The 21769-nt window shown below is 39.9% G+C and overlaps 1 protein-coding gene and 1 non-coding gene across 2 annotated transcripts in view; both read left to right on the top strand.

Annotated features, from left to right (window-relative positions):
• IPO7 (importin 7) overlaps positions 1-21769 on the top strand; it is a 65786-nt gene that overhangs the window by 30590 nt on the left and 13427 nt on the right. Inside the window, exons 5-18 of the mRNA XM_025356191.1 lie at positions 258-414; positions 2715-2804; positions 7332-7426; positions 7535-7619; positions 9861-9995; positions 10629-10728; positions 11763-11839; positions 11999-12115; positions 15336-15425; positions 15866-16031; positions 16916-17076; positions 18117-18245; positions 21156-21222; positions 21307-21432. Coding sequence (XP_025211976.1) covers positions 258-414; positions 2715-2804; positions 7332-7426; positions 7535-7619; positions 9861-9995; positions 10629-10728; positions 11763-11839; positions 11999-12115; positions 15336-15425; positions 15866-16031; positions 16916-17076; positions 18117-18245; positions 21156-21222; positions 21307-21432 — 1595 coding nt within the window. The remainder of the gene's footprint in view (positions 1-257; positions 415-2714; positions 2805-7331; positions 7427-7534; positions 7620-9860; positions 9996-10628; positions 10729-11762; positions 11840-11998; positions 12116-15335; positions 15426-15865; positions 16032-16915; positions 17077-18116; positions 18246-21155; positions 21223-21306; positions 21433-21769) is intronic.
• On the top strand, positions 15569-15750 carry LOC112607477. The gene has a single exon (XR_003115818.1). It is a non-coding gene; the product is annotated as a small nucleolar RNA SNORA23 (small nucleolar RNA).

The following is a 21769-nucleotide window of genomic DNA, read 5'->3' as shown; positions in this document are numbered from 1 at the left end:
ACTATAAAAGTGAGGATACTCATGTGCGCCTTGAAGATTATTGACCTTATAATACATATTCAGAAAATACTGGATAATCTTTACTTAAGGTTTTATTCAAGATGCTTTCTTTTTATGGTTTTGTTCTAGATATTTTTCTTTTTCTAAATTGGTTAGGAAGTATTTGATAATATTTGTGGAAATAAATGCATAGTTTAAATATATATAAAATTGTGGAAATAAATTCTTACAGAATTAGTTTGTATTCCTACTCAAAGGTATAAAAAACCAGAGGAGCGGAGTCCATTGGTAGCAGCAATGCAGCATTTTCTGCCAGTTCTAAAGGATCGTTTTATCCAGCTTCTTTCTGACCAGTCTGATCAGTCTGTCCTCATCCAGAAACAAATATTCAAGATCTTCTATGCTCTTGTTCAGGTAATATCTATGAAGCAGTTTTTATATATAAAAAGTTAGTCTGTCATTTACCACATTAAGAATTAACAAAGAATTTCAGCATCTGAATAATAGTTAATTTGAAAATCTACATTAAGTGGACGGTTTTCTAGCAAAACATAAATTGCCAAAATGATAAGTCTAAACAAACATACTTCCTCCCCAAATACATAAACAACCCTAATGAATCTTTTTTTTTTTTTTTTGAGACTGTCTCGCTCTGTCGCCCAGGCTGGAGTGCAGTGGCGTAATCTCGGCTCACTGCAACCTCCTCCTCCCAGATTCAAGCAATACTCCTGCCTCAGCCTCCTGAGTAGCTGGGGTTACAGGCATGTGCCACCATGCCTGGCCAATTTTTGTATTTTTAGTGGAGACAGGGTTTCACCATGTTGGTCAGGCTGGTCTCGAACTCCTGACCTCATGATCGCCTGCCTTGGCCTCCCAGGGTGCTGGGATTACAGGCATGAGCCACCGTGCCAGGCCCCTGATAAATCTTAAATTGCAAATGGGCAATGTCTAATTCTCTTAAACCATCCACTGCAACCAAATTAGTCAGTTTAGAAACTGTCTTTCACCTTAAGAATCAATGAATCTGGGCCAGGCGCGGTGGCTCACACCTGTAATCCCAGCACTTTGGGAGGCCGAGGTGGGCGGATCACCTGAGGAGGGGAGTTCGAGACCAGCCTGACCCAACATGGAGAAACCCCGTCTCTACTAAAAACACAAAAAAATTAGCCGGGTGTGGTGGTGCATGCCTGTAATCTCGGCTACTCGGGAAGCTGAGGCAGGAGAAAAGCTTGAACGTGCGAGGTGGAGGTTGCGGTGAGCCAGGATCATGCCACTGCACTCCAGCATGGGCAACAAGAACAAAAACCCGTCTCAAAAAAAAAAAAAAAGTTAATGAATCTGAAAACCAGTTACTTGATTACAGTTGAAGTCTAACACATACTTAACATGCAAACTATACATAGATTGTCTCAATACAAAACCTATTCCTAAACTTGTCACAAAAATACTAAATCAGTGGGCTTTACTGGTATACAGTAATGGCTTTTATTATTTCTGTATGTTGTTCTAAATTTTTCTAGGATAAAAGATACCCACTAAAGAAATGGTTGGGTCAGTATTTGCAGTGAAATGTAATTACTTGTAAAACAGATTTTTAAAAACCAGGAAAATTCTGGTTCTTTTTGTTGTACCGTGTACCATAGAAGGGTTTATCTCAAGTCATACCATTACATTAAAAACTCTCATTTAAATAGATCAGAGCCAGGCACAGTGGCTTGCACCTATAAGCCTGTAATCCCAGTTATTCTGGAGGCTGAGGTGGGAGGATTGCTTGAAGCCAGGAGTTCAAGGCTGCACTCCATCCTCACAGAGCGAGACCTGGTCTCTTAAAAAAAAGGAAGAAAGATCTATGACTTCACCTCCACTAAGATTGTACTTGCCTAACTCTATTCTTTGGTTGGATTTTGTATGTCTTTGCTAGATCTTTAAAGACATTCAGTTATCTGCCACTATGAATCTAAGGGCACCTTAATGCCGTTCTGTTGGACTCTTACATGATTCTTTTGTTAAGTAATTTGAATAAACACTAGTCTTTTCAATATTTTTTCTAACTCTGAGGATCATAACTTTTGGATTAAATAATAGGTCTTTTTGAAAACTATCATAGGGCATAGGGAATAGGACAAAGTAGTTTCTCAACTTATTCTTTGAGACTAGCATACCCTGTTGTAAAAATATAGCCCCATCTCACTTGTGAAAATAGATGTCCTAAAATCCCAAATTGGTTATCTGTTTTATTGGCCTACTGAGAGATAGGATTTATCCCAGGCATACAAGAATGGATCGACAGTAAGAAATTAATTTTTAAATTAACCCTTACATCACATTAAAATAGAGACCTGTAACTATCTTTATGGATGTCAGATAAAGCATTTCATAAAATTAAATAACTATGTCTGCTTTGAAAAAAATAAACAACTGTTAGAATCCTAAAATAGAATCTTTCTTAACTTGATGAAAGTTGTTCATTAAAAGTCTACAATAAATATCACACCTTATGGTGAAAATAAGATATCCCAGTAAAATGGGAATATGGCAAGGATGCCCACTCACTGTTTACCATTATAGATAACAAGCAAAGGAATTTGCCTATGTACTAAAAGTAGGAAATGTGGATTGAATGAAATACTTTTGGTAGGCATTGTGAAGAGTAAAAAGAAGTGGGATTTTCTTTAGCAAGGATTTTGAGACATTAATTCTTGACTTTTATTTAGTATACACTACCACTGGAACTGATAAACCAACAGAACCTGACAGAATGGATAGAAATTTTAAAGACTGTTGTGAACAGGGATGTACCTAATGTAAGTTTCTATATGTTCTCTTATATTACTAAATATGAATATTTAATGGTCTTTTGAAGACTCTAACTGGTGTTTCCTGTAACATTCTTTATGAACTTTTATAATATGTGATGTGTTTTTCTCTAGATTAGAGGTACCTTTTCATTTGTTTACATATGCATTATATATGTACATTTACTCAGTGTAAAGAGTTGTAAAAGGTGTTTTTAAAAATATATTATTGGTTAAGTGCTTCTGTTATCCTTTTGTTTCATCCTAAATCTTCTGTTTCTTCTGAGTTCTTAAATTAAGAGCTCATAGCTGGCTCTTAGCCTAGTTAATTTGTCAGATGCCCACGTACACAGGAAGAACTTGCTTTACAAATTGGCCAAACTTTGTAGTTATGTTATTTTCTCATAATAACTTTATTGAGAAATAACTCACATACCATAAAATTTATTCTTTTAAAGTACAACTTGGTAGTTTTTAGTACATTCAGAGTTGTCCAGTTGTGTTATTTTTATAATCAAAATTTTTAAAATTACTACAATTTTTCTTTATAGTCTAGTTTTCTTTTTTTTTAAATTTTTTTCCGAGATGAAGTTTCACTCTTGTTGCCCAGGCTAGAGTGCAGTGGTGCAATCTCGGCTCACTGCAACCTCTGCCTACTGGGTTCAGGCGATTCTCATGCTTCAGCTTCCCAAGTAGCTGGGACTACAGATGTGTGCCACCAAGTCGGGCTAATTTTTTTTTTTTTTTTTTGAGACGGAGTCTTGCTCTGTCACCCAGGCTGGAGTGCTGTGGCCGGGTCTCAGCTCACTGCAAGCTCCGCCTCCCGGGTTCCCGCCATTCTCCTGCCTCAGCCTCCCGAGTAGCTGGGACTACAGGCGCCCGCCACCTCGCCCAGCTAGTTTTTTGTATTTTTTAGTAGAGACGGGGTTTCACCGTGTTAGCCAGGATGGTCTCGATCTCCTGACCTCGTGATCCGCCCGTCTCGGCCTCCCAAAGTGCTGGGATTACAGGCTTGAGCCACCGCGCCCGGCAAGTCGGGCTAATTTTTGTATTTTTAGAGAGATGGAGTTTCACCATGTTGGCCAGGCTGGTCTCAAACTTCTGACCTCAGGTGATCTGCCCACCTTAGCCTACCAAAGTGCTGTGATTACAGGCGTAAGCCACCACGCCCAGCCTATAGTCTAGTTTTCTAGAGATATAGGGGAATTTACAGATTACTGAATACCCTGTTTTGTTGTGTTTTGTTTTTTTGAGACAGAATCTTACTCTGTCACCCAGGCTGGAGTGTGGTGGTGTGATCTCAACTCACTGCAACCTCTGCCTCCCAGGTTCAAGCAATTCCCTGCCTTAGCCTCCCAAGTAGCTGGGATTACAGGTGCCCATCACCATGCCTGGCTAATTTTTTTATTTTTCGTGGAGACAGGGTTTCACCATCTTGGCCAGGCTGGTGTTGAACTCCTGACCTTGTGATCCACCTGCCTCAGCCTCCCAAAGTGCTGGGATTACAGGCGTGAGCCACCGCGCCCAGCCTACCTAGTGTGTTTTATGTACTGTTATTAATATATACTCGTTTAACCCTCAAAATTCCTTCTGACTTTTATTTTAAACTTAGACATGGGAGGGTTATGTAATTTATCCAATATAATATTGTTAATCGCATAAGTGAGACCAAAGTCCTATTTTGTAGTTTAATTTTTTTTTTCTTTTTTTTTTTTTTTGAGACGGAGTCTCGCTCTGTCGCCCAGGCTGGAGTGCAGTGGCCGGATCTCAGCTGACTGCAAGCTCTGCCTCCTGGGTTCACGCCATTCTCCTACCTCAGCCTCCCATGTAGCTGGGACTACAGGTGCCCGCCACCACGCCGGGCTAATTTTTTGTATTTTTAGTAGAGACAGGGTTTCACCGTGTTAGCCAGGATGGTCTCAATCTCCTGACCTCGTGATCCACCCGCCTTGGCCTCCCAAAGTGCTGGGATTACAGGCGTGAGCCACTGCGCCTGGCTAATTTTTTTTTTTTAAGATTTGTTTCAAAAAGATTTATGAACAATGCATAAGAAACAACATTTCTTTTTTTTTTTTTGAGACGGAGTTTCGCTCTATCGCCCAGGCTGGAGTGCAGTGGCCAGATCTCAGCTCACTACAAGCTCTGCCTCCCGGGTTCACGCCATTCTCCTGCCTCAGCCTCCCAAGTAGCTGGGACTACAGGCGCCCGCCACCTTGCCCGGCTAGTTTTTTTTTTGTACTTTTTAGTAGAGACGGGGTTTCACCATATTAACCAGGATGGTCTCGATCTCCTGACCTCGTGATCCGCCCGTCTCGGCCTCCCAAAGTGCTGGGATTACAGGCTTGAGCCACCGCGCCCGGCCAAGAAACAACATTTCTACACACTCCATAGGAAACTAGTTTGGTGTATATTTTTCTGTGCACATTTAATAGATATAAAATATAACTTTTAAAGGTCTCATATACACATTGTGTGCCTTTTTGTGGTATAATTTATAATCTGTGCACCGATTATAAATAAACAATTCAGTGAGTTAACACAATTATATGTACCCATCTAACCATCACCTCAGAATGTTTGCTCATGGCTGGTTCTAGTCATCTCTGCCATCATCTCATTTCCTGCACAATAGATTTCATCTGTTTTAGAACTTATTAAGTAATCTTTTGTTCCTGGCTTCTTTCACTTAATATATTTATAATATTCTTTCATGTTGTGTAGTGGTATTTATTATATTTTATTGCTAAGTGGTATCCCATTGTATAGATATATCACAATTTATGTATGTTGATGGCCATCTGGGTAGTTTTACTTTTTCAGTATTAAAGGTAAAGCTATGAACATTCTTACGTGTCTTTTTGTGGTCACATGTTTTTCACACTCTTGCATAAATATCAAAGAAAGGAATTGGGTCATAGGGTAGGTGTATGTTTTACTTTGTAAGTAGTTTCAAAAGTGGCTGTAGCATTGCTCTCACTAGCAATGTATGAGAGTATTCACTTGCTCTGTATGTTCACTTCCTTATCCTACTTGAAAAATATGCTATGGATAGGCTGGGCGCAGTGGCTCATGCCTGTAATCACAGCACTTTAGGAGGCTGAGGCAGGCGGATCATGAGATTAGGAGATTGAGACCATCCTAGCCAACATGGTGAAACCCCGTCTCTACTAAAAATACAAAAATTAGCTGGGCGTGGTGGCGCACACCTGTCATCCCAGCTACTGGGGAGGCTGGGCAGGATAATCACTTGAACCAGGGAGGCGGAGTTTGCAGTGAGCCGAGATTGTGCCACTGCACTCCAGCCTGGCGACAGAGCAAGACTCTGTCTCAAAAAAAAATACATATATATATGTTATGGATGTCTTAGGTTAATATATAATGATCCAGTTCCTTCTTTCAGTGATTGTGTAATAATCTTTTTTTTTTTTTTTTTTTTTTTTTGAGACGGAGTCTTGCTCTGTCGCCCGGACTGGAGTGCAGTGGCCGGATCTCAGCTGACTGCAAGCTCCGCCTCCCGAGTTTACACCATTCTCCCGCCTCAGCCTCCTGAGTAGCTGGGACTACAGGCACCCACCACCTCGCCCGGGTAGTTTTTTGTATTTTTTAGTAGAGACAGGGTTTCACCGTGTTAGCCAGGATGGTCTCGATCTCCTGACCTCGTGATCCACCCGTCTCGGCTTCCCAAAGTGCTGGGATTACAGGCTTGAGCCACCGTGCCCGGCTGATTGTGTAATAATCTTTTATGGATCTTCCATAATTAAACATTCCCTTATTAATGAATGTTCAGGTTCTTGGTAATTTTTTTTCATTACAAATAGTATTAGAATTAGTATTCTTGTACACAAATCCTTGCACATTTATTCTTATGTACCTGAAACTAGATTTCCGAAATGGAGTTTCTCATGCCCTTTCCATTATGAAATATACTGATTTTGATTAAGCTACAATTGTCGTGGCCTTGACTATACTATTTAGATCTTGACTAAAATGTTTGGTTTTAAGCTTGTAGAAGAATTTTAAAAAGCATGTCTTTTATAACCAACTAGTGAAGCAGTGAGGATGCCTCTTGGATTTAAATAGGGTTAATACTTTTCCAAGTCTAACCTTCTACTATGAAAGGCCAACATCAGGCCAGGCGTGGTGGCTCACGCCTGTAATCCCAGCACTTTGGGAGGCTGAGGCGGGCAGATCACGAGGTCAGAAGATCGAGACCATCCTGGCTAACACGGTGAAGTCCCATCTCTACTAAAAATACAAAAAATTAGTTGGGCGGTGGCGGGGGGGATGCCTGTAGTCCCAGCTACTTGGGAGGCTGAGGCGGGAGAATGGCTTGAACCCGGGAGACAGAGCTTGCAGTGAGCTGAAATGGCACCACTGCACTCCAGCCTGGGTGACAGAGCAAGACTCTGTCTCACAAAGAAAAAAAAAAAAGGCCAACATTAGAGAAGCATTCACATTTTTGTCAATCTGTTCTCATCTCATGCTGTTCCTCCTATATTGTGTTATCTCTATCATTAAATAAGTGTCTCTTTAAAGGAAACACTTCAAGTTGAAGAAGATGATCGACCTGAGTTACCATGGTGGAAATGCAAGAAGTGGGCCTTACATATTTTAGCAAGACTTTTTGAAAGGTAATCTCATCCATATATGGTGATTTAAATTAATTTATTAAGGTTTTGCTTTAAAGTGCTGGCATAAAGCATTATAAAGAAACAATGGGCATTTTGATGTTCTTTTAGATATGGAAGCCCTGGCAATGTTTCCAAGGAGTATAATGAATTTGCTGAAGTATTTCTGAAGGCATTTGCTGTTGGTGTCCAGCAAGTAAGTCTGTTTTTAGTTTTTCTAAGTGAAAACATGGTATCTTTAAGTTAATTTATATATTGCTTATTTCTAGTTTCTTTGACTTCTAAAGAGTGCATGTTTGGACCCTGTACCAGGTCTCAAACATTTTTGGTCTCAGGATCTCTTTATGCTCAAATTACTTATGATACCATTGAGTTCTCATTTATGTGAGTTAGACCTAGTGATATTTATCATTTAGAAATTAAAATAAGAGTAAGCAGTTCATTTAAAAAATAATAACAGGCCTGTTACATGTTAACGGAAATAATTTTTTTTTTCTTTTTCTCTTGTTGCCCAGGTTGGAGTGCAGTGGCACAATCTTGGCTCACTGCCACCTCTGCCTCCCGGGTTCAAGCGATTCTCCTGCCTCATCAGCCTCCCGAGTAGCTGGGATTATAGGCATGCACCACCACACTCGGCTAATTTTGAAGTTTTAGTGGAGATGGGTTTTCTCCATATTGGTCAGGCTGGTTTTGAACTCCTGACCTCAGGTGAACACCTGCCTCGGCCTCCCAAACTGCTGGGATTACAGGCATGAGCCACCGCGCCTGGCCCATAATTCTAATTTTTGCTTGAAACCTCAAATTTTAACACCAGTAACATATTGTCAGCAATTTTCCTTGAAATGATGTACTCATTTTATTCGTTTTTGAGAAAAATCTGCCGTATTCATAGTCTCAATAACTATTGTCTATCAGTTGTTCTTTCAAGCATAATGTAGTGTTTCATGGAATAAGAGACTATTTCAGCTTGCAACTCAATCTCCCAAGTGTTGTAACCATTGTACTTTGGTATGTAGTAGAATGGCTGTATGTATACTTCTCATTGAGTAATCATAATTTTTCTTGTCATTACATATATTCTTGGCTGGGTGCAGTAGCTCACACCCGTAATCCCAGCACTTTGGGTGGCCAAGGCGGGCAGATGATGAGGTCAGGAGTTCAAGACCAGCCTGGCCAACATGGTGAAACACTGTCTCTACTAAAAATACAAAAATTAGCTGGGTGTGGTGGTGTGTGCCTGTAATCCCAGCTACTGGGGAGGCTGAGGCAGGAGAATGGCTTGAACCCAGGAGGCAGAGATTGCAGTGGGCTGAGATCACGCCACTGCACTCCAGCCTGGGAGACAGAGCAAAACTCTGTCTTAAAAAAAAAAAAAAAAAAAAAAAAAAAACTTAGGAAAAACTTGTTCTATAAGAATATGGCTGTAAAGAATACAGTGACTTGGCCGGGAGTGGTGGCTCACGCCTGTTATCTTAGCACTTTGGGAGGCTCTGGAAGGCAGATTACCTGAGGTCAGGAGTTCGAGACCAGCCTGACCAACATGGAGAAATCCTGTCTCTACTAAAAATACAAAATTAGCCGGGCATGATGGCTAATTACATGCCTATAATCAGGAGGCTGAGGCAGGAGAATCACTTGAACCTGGGAGGCAGAGGTTGCAGTGGGCCGAGATTGTGCCATTGCATTCCAGCCTGGGCAACAAGAGCAAAACTCCATCTCAAATAAATAAATAAGTAAATAAAAATACAGTGATTTTAATATCATACTCTCTTGATTCAAATAAGGCAACAGAACATTTAACACCATGGTTTTGTACCATTGATGCAAATACTGATTTACTCAAAACACAGTATTTTAAAAAAAGAAAAAGATAACATTATTGTGCAAGTAGCTTTAAACTAGTAGATCCTCTGAAATAGTCTTGGGGACCACTAGAGGTTGTGGACACATTTTGCATTATCGATGATCTGAAACATGAAGTAGAGTGAGAACTATTGACAGATGCTAAATAGGCAGTTGACTGCTTCGGGCAAAGTTTTCCCAGAAGATGGCTTTAACAAGATAGGGTTTTCTCCCAATACTGTGATTTTTCAGTAGGTAGCATATGGGTTAGGTGTGGTGGCTTACACCTGTAATCTCAGCACTTTGGGAGGCTGAGATGGGAGAATCACTTGAGGCCAGGAGTTAGAGACCAGCCAGGACACCGTAGTGAGACACTGTCTCTAACAACAACAACAAACACACCAGAAAAACGAAGATAGCATATAGTTTTCTCTTTTCTTAATCAGAAATGAGTTAAATTATTTTTCAAAGTATACAGTTGTTTTTCTTGATGATGAGCTGGACATTAAGATATGTGTTAACTGTTTTTACTGGCTTGTAAGTGGTTGAAATTTCTATTTGAACATTGATTTTTGATCGAAAAATTTTTCCCAAGGTTTTATTGAAGGTGTTGTATCAGTACAAGGAGAAGCAATATATGGCTCCTCGAGTTTTACAACAGACATTAAATTATATTAATCAAGGAGTTTCTCATGCTCTCACCTGGAAGAATCTGAAGCCCCATATACAAGTAATAATTTTTATCTGAAATGTTTTTATAGCAAATATAATAGAAATAACATCAATTGTCATAAAGGTTGAAAAATTGCATGTTTGTTGAGTTATGTTACTTAGTCTACTTCTGGTGATTGTTTTGAGAGTATAGCAGAAAAAGGAGAGAAAACACTCTGACATAAAGTTATGAGAGTTATTTTGTGAATATCCAACTTATCTTTTAAAATCCAAAACTGTTTTCTTCAAACTTGTAATTTAAGTTCTTACTATTGGACTATGATTATATTTTATCATGTAATTTGGAGTAGCCAAGGAAATTTATTTCACCAGATTCGTTTCTAGGATAAGTGACTTACCTGCTATTTCTATGAATAATTTATGTGCTTTATTTAGAGCTATAGAATTTTATAGACTAAATTATATATATTTAGAATACTTAATTGCGACCTATGTACATGTATATCTTATAATTATTACAGAGAGGGGAAGTTTGATAGTTGATCTTAGAACACATTAAATGCATTACTAACGTTTGATATTAAGCTTTAAAATACATAATAGTGTTACTTTGGTTTTAATACTTAAAGGAAATTTGAAGGTTTAAATTTGAAAATTGATGGCTATTGTTTTCTTAACTTTTAAATTGCAGGGCATTATCCAAGATGTTATTTTTCCATTGATGTGCTACACAGATGCTGATGAGGAACTTTGGCAAGAAGACCCTTATGAATATATACGCATGAAGTTTGGTGAGGAATTTTCACATTTTTAGAAACAAAAAATGTCAGTAATTAAGATTACAGTGATTGTGTGTAGCCAACCTAGGGGGTATTATGTATCTTCTTTGGTGTTTTAATGTAATTGATCCCTTGTGTAGTCCTTTTTGGGGCTATTTATTAATTATGATATTTGATAATGATAATCTTATTTTTAGCAGACGCAAATTCAGTACTGTTAAGTTTTTATTACTGAATGCCAAAACTGTTAGATATTTAAGATTACACCTCAACACTAAATGTCTCAACTATACTTTTGGATCTTATGTTAGCTATCATATGAGTGGGAAATGAGAAAACACATCTTGGAAGTTGGAGTCACATGAAGTCCTTGTACAGAACTAAAGAATTGTAATTTGGCTAATAATGTTGAGTATTGGTCCTTCTTACCAAGTCATCTGTGCTTTTCGCAGCTTGTACTTTTGTGACCCTGTTGTGAAAATTCTAACATCAGTAGTGTTTCATATGTATGATTTAAACTGCTAAGTTCTGAGTTAACAAAAACAAAAACTATTAGGAGGAATTAATGGATTAACATTTAATATGCATAGGCCAGGTGCGTTGACTAAGGTCTGTGAATCCCAACATGTTGGGAGGCCTAGGTGGGAAGATCGTTTGAGGTCAGGAGTTTGAGACCAGCCTGGCCAATATAGTGAAACCCCATCTCTACTAAAAACACAAAAATTAGCCAGGCATGGTGGCAGGCACCTGTAAACCAGCTACTTGGGAGGCTGAGGCAGGAGAATTGCTTGAACCTGGGAGTTGGAGGTTGCAATGAGCCGAGATCACCCTACTGCACTCCAGCCTGAGTGACAGAACGAGACTCCATCTCAAAACAAACAAGCAAATAAAAACATTTAATTTGTACAGAAAAGACATTGAATTCTGCTTTTGCAAAATTATAAGGGGATCTGGGATCATTTTCATATGTAAAGATTAAGCAATATTTTTAATGCTTTGGTGAAGAAATTAATATTTATTGTCTTAATTTTAAACTTGTTCTCTAGATGTATTTGAAGATTTCATTTCTCCTACCACTGCTGCCCAGACACTTTTGTTTACAGCCTGTAGTAAGAGGAAAGAGGTAGGCTTATTTAATGTTTAGATAACTTTTGCTGTATTATTTAACATTTATTCAACTATACACTCAGTTTTACATGTTAGTCATGTGAGTCATTTTGTTAGTATGTTTTTAAAGGACTGTTGGCCTATTCAATAACAGTACTTTTCTCTTTTAATCTAGGTACTGCAAAAGACTATGGGATTTTGTTACCAGATTCTTACAGAACCAAATGCTGACCCTCGAAAAAAAGATGGAGCCCTGCATATGATTGGCTCTTTAGCTGAAATACTTCTGAAGGTATTTAGTGTGTTTGTATGTGCATGAGTATGCAAGTAGTTTTTAAAAATAAACAGCCAGCCAGGCACAGTGGCTCACTTCTATAATCCCAGCACTTTGGGATGCTGAGGCAGGCAGATTGCCTGAGCCCAGGAGACCAGTCTGGGCAACATAGTGTGACCCCATCTCTATAAAAATAAAAAATAGGCCAGGTGTGGTTGCTCACGCCTGTAATCCCAGCTATTTGGGAGGTCAAGGAGGGGGGATCACCTGAGGTCAGGAGTTGGAGACCAGCCTGGCCAACATGGTGAAACCCCGTCTTTACTAAAAATACAAAAATCAGCTGGGCATGGTGGTGGGCACCTGTAATCCCAGCTACTTGGGAGACTGAGGCAGGAGAATCACTTGAACTCAGGAGGCGGAGGCTGCAGTGAACCGAGATCATGCCACTGCACTCTACACTCCAGTCCAGGTGACAAAGACTCCGTCTCAAAAAATAAAAATAAAAAATAGCAGCCTTATAGAGTGTACAGCTCGGCCGGGCGCGGTGGCTCACTCCTGTAATCCCAGCACTTTGGGAGGCCGAGGCGGGCGGATCACAAGGTCAGGAGATCGAGACCACGGTGAAACCCCGTCTCTACTAAAAACAGAAAAAATTAGCCGGGTGCGGTGGCGGGCGCCTGTAGTCCCAGCTACTCGGGAGGCTGAGGCAGGAGAATGGCGTGAACCCGGGAGGCGGAGCTTGCAGTGAGCCGAGATCGCGCCACTGCACTCCAGCCTGGGCGACAGAGCGAGACTCCATCTTAAAAAAAAAAAAAAAAAAAATAGAGTGTACAGCTCAATGGTTTATTCACAGTTGTATAACTATCACCCCCAGAAGGAACTCTGTATACATTAGCAGTCACTCCACATTTCACCCCAAATCTCCCAGCCCTAGGCTACCTATAGTCCACGTTTTTTCTATGGATTTGTTTATTCTGGGTATTTTATATAAATGGAATCATAGAATATGTAGCCCTTTTTGGGTGACTTAATTTGGTGTAATGTTTTCAAGGATTATCCGTGTTGTAGCATGTTTCAGTACTTTTTCTTTTTTGTTGCCAAATTATATTTCATTATATTAATATACCTCATTTTATTTACTCATTCATTAATTGTTTCTACTTTCTGGCTACTACAAATGTTGCTGTTAACATTCATGTTTAAGTTTTTATGTGGACATAATGTTTTCATTTTTCATGGGTATGTACCTAGGAGTATGAATTGCTGGTCATAATCTGAGACACCACAGGACCATTTTCCAACATACCTATACCATTTTATATTTCTACCAGCAGTATATTTTGATTATAGCCATCCTAGTGAATGTGAAGTAGTATCTCTTTGTGGCTTTGAAACCTTTCATGTGCTTATTGTCCATTTGTATATTTTCTTTAGAGAGTATCTATTCAAATTGCTTGCTCCAAAAACATGGCTTGCCTTTGTTTTTGTTTGTTTGGTTTTTTTTTTTGAGATGGAGTCTTGCTCTGTCACCTAGGCTGGAGTGCAGTGGTGAGATCTTGGCTCGCAGCCACCAGTTTCCCGGGTTCAAGTGCTTCTCCTGCCTTAGCCTCCCAAGAAGCTGAGCTTTCCAGCCCCACCTCCCTATATGCTGGAGTGCAGTGGCACAGTCTCGACTCACTGCAACCATGAGGATACTTATGCCTCAGGTGCCCACCACCAGCCAAATTTTTGTATTTTTAGTAGAGATGGGGTTTTGCCATGTTGGCCAGGCTGGTCTTGGAACTCCTGGCTTCAGGTGATCCGCCCGCCTCAGCCTCCCAAGGTGCCAGGATTACAGGCGTGAGCCACCATGCCTGACCCTTGCCCATTTTTAATCGGGTTGTCTTTTATAATTGAGTTGTTAGAAATCTTTACATTCTAAAGCCAGGCACTAAATATTCATAGAATATTTAGTCATTGTATCTTTTATCTTTTCGTTTTTTGGAAATGGAGCCTCACTCTGTCATACAGGCTGGAGTGCAGTGGCGTGATCTCTGCTCACTACAATCTTCACCTCCTGAGTTCAAGCGAGATTCTCCTGCCTCAGCCTCCCAAGTAGCTGGGACTGCAGACATCTGCCACCACACCAGCTAATTTTTGTATTTTCGGTAGAGACGGGGTTTCACCATGTTGGCCAGGTGGTCTCGAACTCCTGACCTCAGGTGATCCACCCGTCTCGGCTTCTCAAAATGCTGGGATTACAGGCGTGAGCCACTGCACCTGGCCGTCTTTCATCTTTTCTATACGTGTTCACCCATCCTTCTCTTTGTTTATAAAGTATATATTAAAGACATTCTAATCATTTGTGGTATAGAAGGCTGAGAATTAAGTGAGTTCTCTTGGCACGTTCAAGTTTATTCTTACCTTTCACTCAGCTTCACTTAGGGGTAATACCTTACATAGGTAGAGGCACAGTTATCAAAAACATGAAGTTGATTTTGAGTTGATACTATCAACTAATCTATGGACCTTTTTAAAATTTCACAAGATTTCCCACTGTGTCCGTTTTTCTGTTCCATGACCCAGTCCAGGGTCTCACATTGCATTAAGTTGTCATGTTTGATTATGTAAGTGTCAATATATAAGTGTCTTACATTTTTAATGTTGATTTAATGTGCAGTTTAAGGAACTCTTGTAAAAAACTTCTTTGCACTTAGAAAATACTCACCTTGAATATTGAGAGTGCCTTTTTAGAGAATCACTTGAACCCGGGAGGTGGAGGTTGCAGTGAGCCAAAATTGTGCCACTGGACTCCAGCCTGGGCGACAGAGTGAGACTCCGTCTCAAAAAAAAAAAAAAGTCTGCCTTTTTAGATAGCCAGTTTATTAGTTTGAAAGCAGGATTTTTCTCAGGTTATGTTATTTTCAACCAGAAACTTTATCAGAGAAGTTTTTTAATTATAAAAGTTTCATAGTAACAAATAAAATTAACCAAACTTACAACACTCAAACACTATTGCTGGTAAGATTTGGCATAATGGCTTTCTAATCAAGGAATATAAAAGCATGTAAAAATGTGTTTAGTGGTTTTTGGTGGTGAAGTTCTGGAATAAGAAAATTGGTTGTGGATTCTGGGGTTCAAAGAATGAGCATAAATATATGTAACATTAATAGTCATTTTTAACAGTGTTATATCTGTTTGGAAATTGAGATGATTATATTTGGAACTGTATCAAAATAACTGTTGTTTATATTTACAGAAAAAGATCTATAAAGATCAGATGGAATACATGTTGCAGAATCATGTATTCCCTCTCTTCAGCAGTGAACTAGGCTACATGAGAGCAAGGGTATGTTTTAAAGCTGCATTATTTATATACTTTTGTCTTGTAATGAATGATTCTGTGGACTTTTATATTGAAACTTTGAAATGTTCACTTTGAAGGCTGTGTTTTATTTTAGGTTTCTGTTTAATGTAAATCTTTACATGGCTGCTGTAATGTGTGCATAGGTTTCATCTGTGTCTGGTAGCAGTGTCTGTCTGTGTTTTGCATTCAGATCTTGCTATCCACACAAACGTCATGCAGCCAAAGAGTAACTTGGGATCATAGTACTGGTCTAGTGTTGTCTCTGGACACATCTACCACTGGCCAGCCTCCAAATTCCCACACACAGAACTCAGGGAATAGAGATTAGCTTGGGGGAATTTAAGGTAAGGTATCTACACTAACTCACTGTGTTTTTACAAAAGGCTTGCTGGGTACACTAACTCACTGTGTTTTTACAAAAGGCTTGCTGGGTACTTCACTATTTTTGTGAAGTGAAGTTCAAAAGTGATCAGAACCTTCAAACGGCCTTAGAGCTAACAAGAAGATGTCTGATTGATGATAGAGAAATGCCTGTGAAAGTGGAAGCTGCCATTGCTCTTCAAGTGTTGATCAGCAATCAAGAAAAAGGTAAAGGATTTGTGTATGTCAAGAAAAGTGAATGTTGGCCAGGTGCGGTGGGTCACACCTGTAATCTTAGCACTTTGGTAGGCTTAGGTGGGAAGAGCGCTTGAAGCCAGGTGTTCAAGACCAGCCTGGGTAACATCTCTACAAAAAAATTTAAAAAAAATTAACTGAACATAGTGGCATGTACCTGTAGTGCCAGCTACTTGGGAATCTGAGGCAGCAGGATCACTCAAGCCCAGCAGTTTGAGGCTGCAGTGTGCTGTGATTGCCACTGTCCTCCAGCCTGGGCAACAGAGCAAAACCCTGCCTCTTATAAAAAAAAATATATATACACACACACACACACACAAAATATATATATAGTTACATATAATATATAGTTATATATGTTTTATATATCGTTACTATATGTATATAACTATATATGTAGTAATTGTAAAAAGCCATAATCCTAGAAACTTGGCATACTTGCTTTTTATGAGAAAGTACTTTTTAAAAAAACTCATTGATATTTGTTATACCAGGTTTTAAGAAGTTTTAGGTGTTTTTTTGTTTGTTTGAGACGGAGTCTCGCTCTGTCGCCCAGGCTGGAGTGCAGTGGCCGGATCTCAGCTCACTGCAAGCTCCGCCTCCCAGGTTTATGCCATTCTCCTGCCTCAGCCTCCCGAGTAGCTGGGACTACAGGCGCCCGCCACCTCGCCCGGCTAGTTTTTTGTATTTTTTAGTAGAGACGGGGTTTCACCGTGTTAGCCAGGATGGTCTTGATCTCCTGACCTCCTGATCCGCCCGTCTCGGCCTCCCAAAGTGCTGGGATTACAGGCTTGAGCCACCGTGCCCGGCCTAAGTTTTAGGTGTTTTATGCAAGTTTTTTACTCTTTCTCTTACAGCTAAAGAATATATCACGCCATTCATCAGACCTGTAATGCAGGCTCTTCTTCATATTATAAGAGAAACAGAAAATGATGACCTTACCAATGTAATTCAGAAAATGATCTGTGAATATAGTGAAGAAGTTACTCCTATTGCAGTAGAAATGACACAACATTTGGTATGTTGTTTGAACCTATCATTTTTGCAAGCATTTTAATGTAGCTCTCAGTATGTTCCAGGTTATGTCACAAGTGACTTGCCTTACCTTATAGCAGCCAACATTCTTGGCACTTGGGATTGGTTTCGTGGAAGATAATTTTTCCACAGATGGTCTGGGGGAGATGGCTTTGGGATGAAACTGTTCCACCTCTTATCATCAGGCAGGCAATGGTTTCTCATAAGGAGTGTGCAACCTAGATCCTTGAATGCACATTTCACAGGGTTTGCACTCCTATGAGAATTTCCGGGAATAATGCTCAGTCACCCACCACTTATCTACTGGTCCTAACAGGCCATGGACTGGTACCACTCCACAGCCTGGAGATTGGGGACCCTTGCTTTATAGCAGATACTTCACCGACATTACTGTGTAGCACATAAAGCCCTTGAGAGACACTTAAGTTATTTAATTCTAACACAATTGTGTTTCAGAATTATTCCTGTTTTACAGAGAAAATGTGAGGTATAAAATGGTTAATTGCCTAAGCTAGGCAGGGTGGTGTTAGGATTTATAGATGGGCCTTCACAGTACTTGTTCTTAACTACTACCTCAGGCTGCAGCATGACTATCTGTGTAGTGGCCTGGAATGCTCAAAATAATCGATTGAATTTTACAGAAGATAAATCAGTGACCCCCTTGATGATTAAATATGCTTTTATTTGGACATTGTCAAGTCGTAACCAGTAATATTAATGACAACTATTCATAATATTAAGTACCTTTTATACCTTGCCTCATTTAGTCCTCATACGGTGTCTATGAAATCCCCAAAGTGGCATGCAGAAAAGGTCAAGAGAAGTCAAGTAGCTTGTTTAAGGTCAACCAATGAGTAGACTATTTGATTATAGAGCTTAAGCTCTTTATGATCATTAATCAATTTGGAGACATTGATTTGTTGTGGTATCCCAATGAGAACGTTCTAATAATTAAAAGTCTTAGACAAAAACATGTTTATAATGCCTCAGTGACAAACTTGAGTTATATTCTCTTGAATCTAGGCAATGACATTTAACCAAGTAATCCAGACGGGGCCAGATGAAGAAGGTAGTGATGACAAAGCAGTTACTGCTATGGGAATTCTGAATACAATTGATACACTTCTTAGTGTAGTTGAAGATCATAAAGAGGTAAGAAGATGATCCAGTGTTGCAGTTTTTCAAGCCATTTTATGCTTTTTAGAGGGCTCTGATATCTCTCTGGCATCTCATGTACCGTGTTTTTGCCATTTTCCCTTTTAAAGATAAGATTGGTACATTATATTTTAAGTTCTAAAGTATTAGTAGAAGGAACAGGAAGCAAGTATTTGTTTTGCCATCTTAGGGCTCAGGATTTTGGCTCCTCATGGTTTCTCAGATCCGGAAATATGGTGGTTCCCAGGAAAAAAAAATATTTTTCTTAGTTTTCTTTTTCTTTGAAAAATTTTGGTGACATACGCATAGCATAAAATTTACAGTCCTAACCATTTTTAAGTATATTCATGTTGTTATTCAACCATTACTACCATCTTCCTAGTTTTCTTCTTTTCCAGTTGTCTTTTGGAAAAGTAAGAATTGTAATAATGGATTTTTTTTTTTTTTTTTTTTTTGGAGACAGAGTCTTGCTCTGTTGCCCAGGCTGGATTGCAATGGTCGCTGCACCTGGCCCTGAAATTGTTTTTCTTAACATAAAGGAAATATTTTAAGTGTTAAAAATGTAATAAAATAAAGTTTAGGTGATTAAGAAGTTTTGGTTATAGTTTTCTTCTTATTTACTCTTTTCTGTATGTTTTAAATAATTCCATTTTTTTAAAAATCCATTATTGGGCGGCCGGGCGCAGTGGCTCATGCCTGTAATCCCATCACTTTGAGAGGCCGAGGTGGGCAGATCACCTGAGGTCAGGAGTTTGAGAACAGCCTGGCCAACATGGTGAAACCCTTGTCTCTACTAAAAATACAAAAAATTAGCTGGGTGTGGTGGCAGGCACCTGTAATCCCAACTACTTGGCAGGCTGAGGCAGGAGAATCACTTGAACCTGAGAGGCAGAGGCTGCAGCGAGCCAAGATCACGCCACTGCACTCCAGCCTGGGCAACAGAGCGAGACACTACGTCAGAAAAGAAACAAAGGAAGAGAAAGGGAAAGGAAGGAGAAAAGAGAAGAGAAAAACAATTTCAGATTGATGCAGTTGAAAGCCCTCAGGGGACCACTTCCTAACCCCTTTTCCCTGCTTCCTTTCTTCCTATAGAAGTAACAGTCATGAATTTGGTGTTTATAATTGCAGTGCAGATGCTTGTAATGTAATATATCTTTTATCCATAAATAACATGTTTTCAGATTATCTGCACATTGCCTTTTACAGCATGAGGTTTTTCACTAAGCTTGTTTTTTTGAGACGGAGTCTCCCTTTGTTGCCTAGGTAGGAGTACAGTGGCACCATCTTGGCTCACTGCAATCTCTGCCTCCCAGGTTCAAGTGATTCTCCTGCCTTAGCCTCCTGAGTAACTGGGACTACAGGCATGCACCACCACGCCCAGCTAATTTTTCTGTTTTTAGTAGAGACAGGGTTTTACCATTTTGGCAGGCAGGTCTGGAACTCGCGGCCTCAAGTGATCCACCTCTCTTGGCCTCCCAAAGTGCAGAGATTACAGGCATGAGCCACCACACCAGCCACGTAAACTGTTTTTGTATTCTGCATTATAATTGGATATAAGCAGAAGCCATGACCAATCCTATATGTGCTTTATGTTTTAACAGATGAATTGTTAATTCTATTTAAGGAGTTGTAAATGTATTAAATTCTGTGTATCTGAAATGGATGTCTTGCTTTTATATCTGATTAGTGGGTATTATTTTACCCTTCCTCCCCTTAACATTCTTATGGCCCTCGGGGATTTGGGGTCTAATTTAGGACTATATTGACAATTATAGAGGAATTTGTATTTTCTGTCAGTCTTGAGTTGGGGGCTGAGTTCAGATTCCATGGTTCACTATATCTAATACACTTTGAAAAACTAAGGTGACTTAAGAATTATTGAGATTCATAGCAATAATGCCTGCCTTCAGATAATTTCTCTGTAAGTCATTGACAGTGACTTTTCATACATTGAGCTTGATTAATCTCTATGTGCACATAACAGATGTGCTATCTTCAGAATGGTGGTAACTCCTTCCTTTTTTTTTTTTTTTTTTTGAGATGGAGTTTTGCTCTTGTTGCCCAGGATGGAGTGCAATGGCACTCGACTCACTACAACCTCTGCCTCCCGGGTTCAAGAGATTCTCCTACCTAAGCCTCCCAAGTAGCTGGGATTATAGGCACCCACCACCATGCCTGGCTAATTTTTTGTATTTTTAGTAGAGATGAGGTTTCACCATGCTGGCCAGGCTGGTCACAAACTCCTGACCTCAGGTGATTCACCTGCCTTGGCTTCCCAAACTGCTGGGATTACAGGCTTAAGCCACCGCACCCGGCCAACTCCTTTATTTTCATAGTTGTTTGCATTTTTCGAGAATGTTGTTTTTTCCTTTTTAGGTAAATTTAAGCTGGCCATTCCTTGTGTTTTTCTCAATGTAATGGTATTTCATTCCATTTTTATCTGAGATCACAATTTCATAATGTGTAAGTCATTTTAAAACAAAGACTTGGGCCGGGCGCGGTGGCTCAAGCCTGTAATCCCAGCACTTTGGGAGGCCGAGACGGGCGGATCACGAGGTCAGGAGATCGAGACCATCCTGGCTAACACAGTGAAACCCCGTCTCTACTAAAAATACAAAAACTTAGCCGGGCGAGGTGGCAGGCGCCTGTAGTCCCAGCTACTCGGGAGGCTGAGGCAGGAGAATGGCGTAAACCCGGGAGGCGGAGCTTGCAGTGAGCTGAGATCCGGCCACTGCACTCCAGCCTGGGTGACAGAGCGAGACTCCGTCTCAAAAAAAAAAAACAAAGACTTAATTTTTTCACAATATTGACTTTACATTTAAGTGTACTGAATTATAGTATACGTTATCTTACTAAGCCATTTAGTGGGCTGTAACTGCATATGATTTTTTTTTTCTTCTCTTTTAGATAACCCAACAGCTTGAGGGAATCTGCTTGCAGGTCATTGGTACTGTTTTACAACAGCATGTCTTAGGTATTATACCTCTGATTGTGCTAAGAATTTAGTGCTGTTTCACATGAGCAAGCATTTGCCTAATGACTTAGTATTCTCTTTTAGAATTCTATGAGGAGATCTTCTCTTTAGCGCACAGTTTGACATGTCAACAAGTGTCTCCACAGATGTGGCAGCTACTACCCCTTGTATTTGAAGTCTTTCAGCAAGATGGCTTTGATTACTTTACAGGTGAGTCAAATCAGCATGGAAATACTGAGGGGTTTCCCTGCTTTGATTTATTTGTAGCTTATCATTTGAACGTACACTTTTTTTTTTTTTTTGAGATGGTGTTTCGCTCTTGTTGCCAAGGCTGGAGTGCAATGGCGCAATCTCGGCTCACTGCAACCTATGCCTCCTGGGTTCAAGTGATTCTCCTGCCTCAGCTTCCAAGTAGCTGGGATTACAGGCATGTACCACCATGCCCGGCTAATTTTGTATTTTTAGTAGAGACGGAGTTTCTCCATATTGGTCAGGCTGATCTCAAACTCCCGACCTGAGGTGATCCTCCTGCCTCAGCCTCCCGAAG

The sequence above is a fragment of the Theropithecus gelada genome, chromosome 14, assembly GCF_003255815.1.
Source record: "Theropithecus gelada isolate Dixy chromosome 14, Tgel_1.0, whole genome shotgun sequence".
Classification (NCBI taxonomy): domain Eukaryota; kingdom Metazoa; phylum Chordata; class Mammalia; order Primates; family Cercopithecidae; genus Theropithecus; species Theropithecus gelada.
The sequence above is the reverse complement of the archived record's forward strand: the minus strand, read 5'-3'. Positions and strand labels throughout refer to the sequence as shown.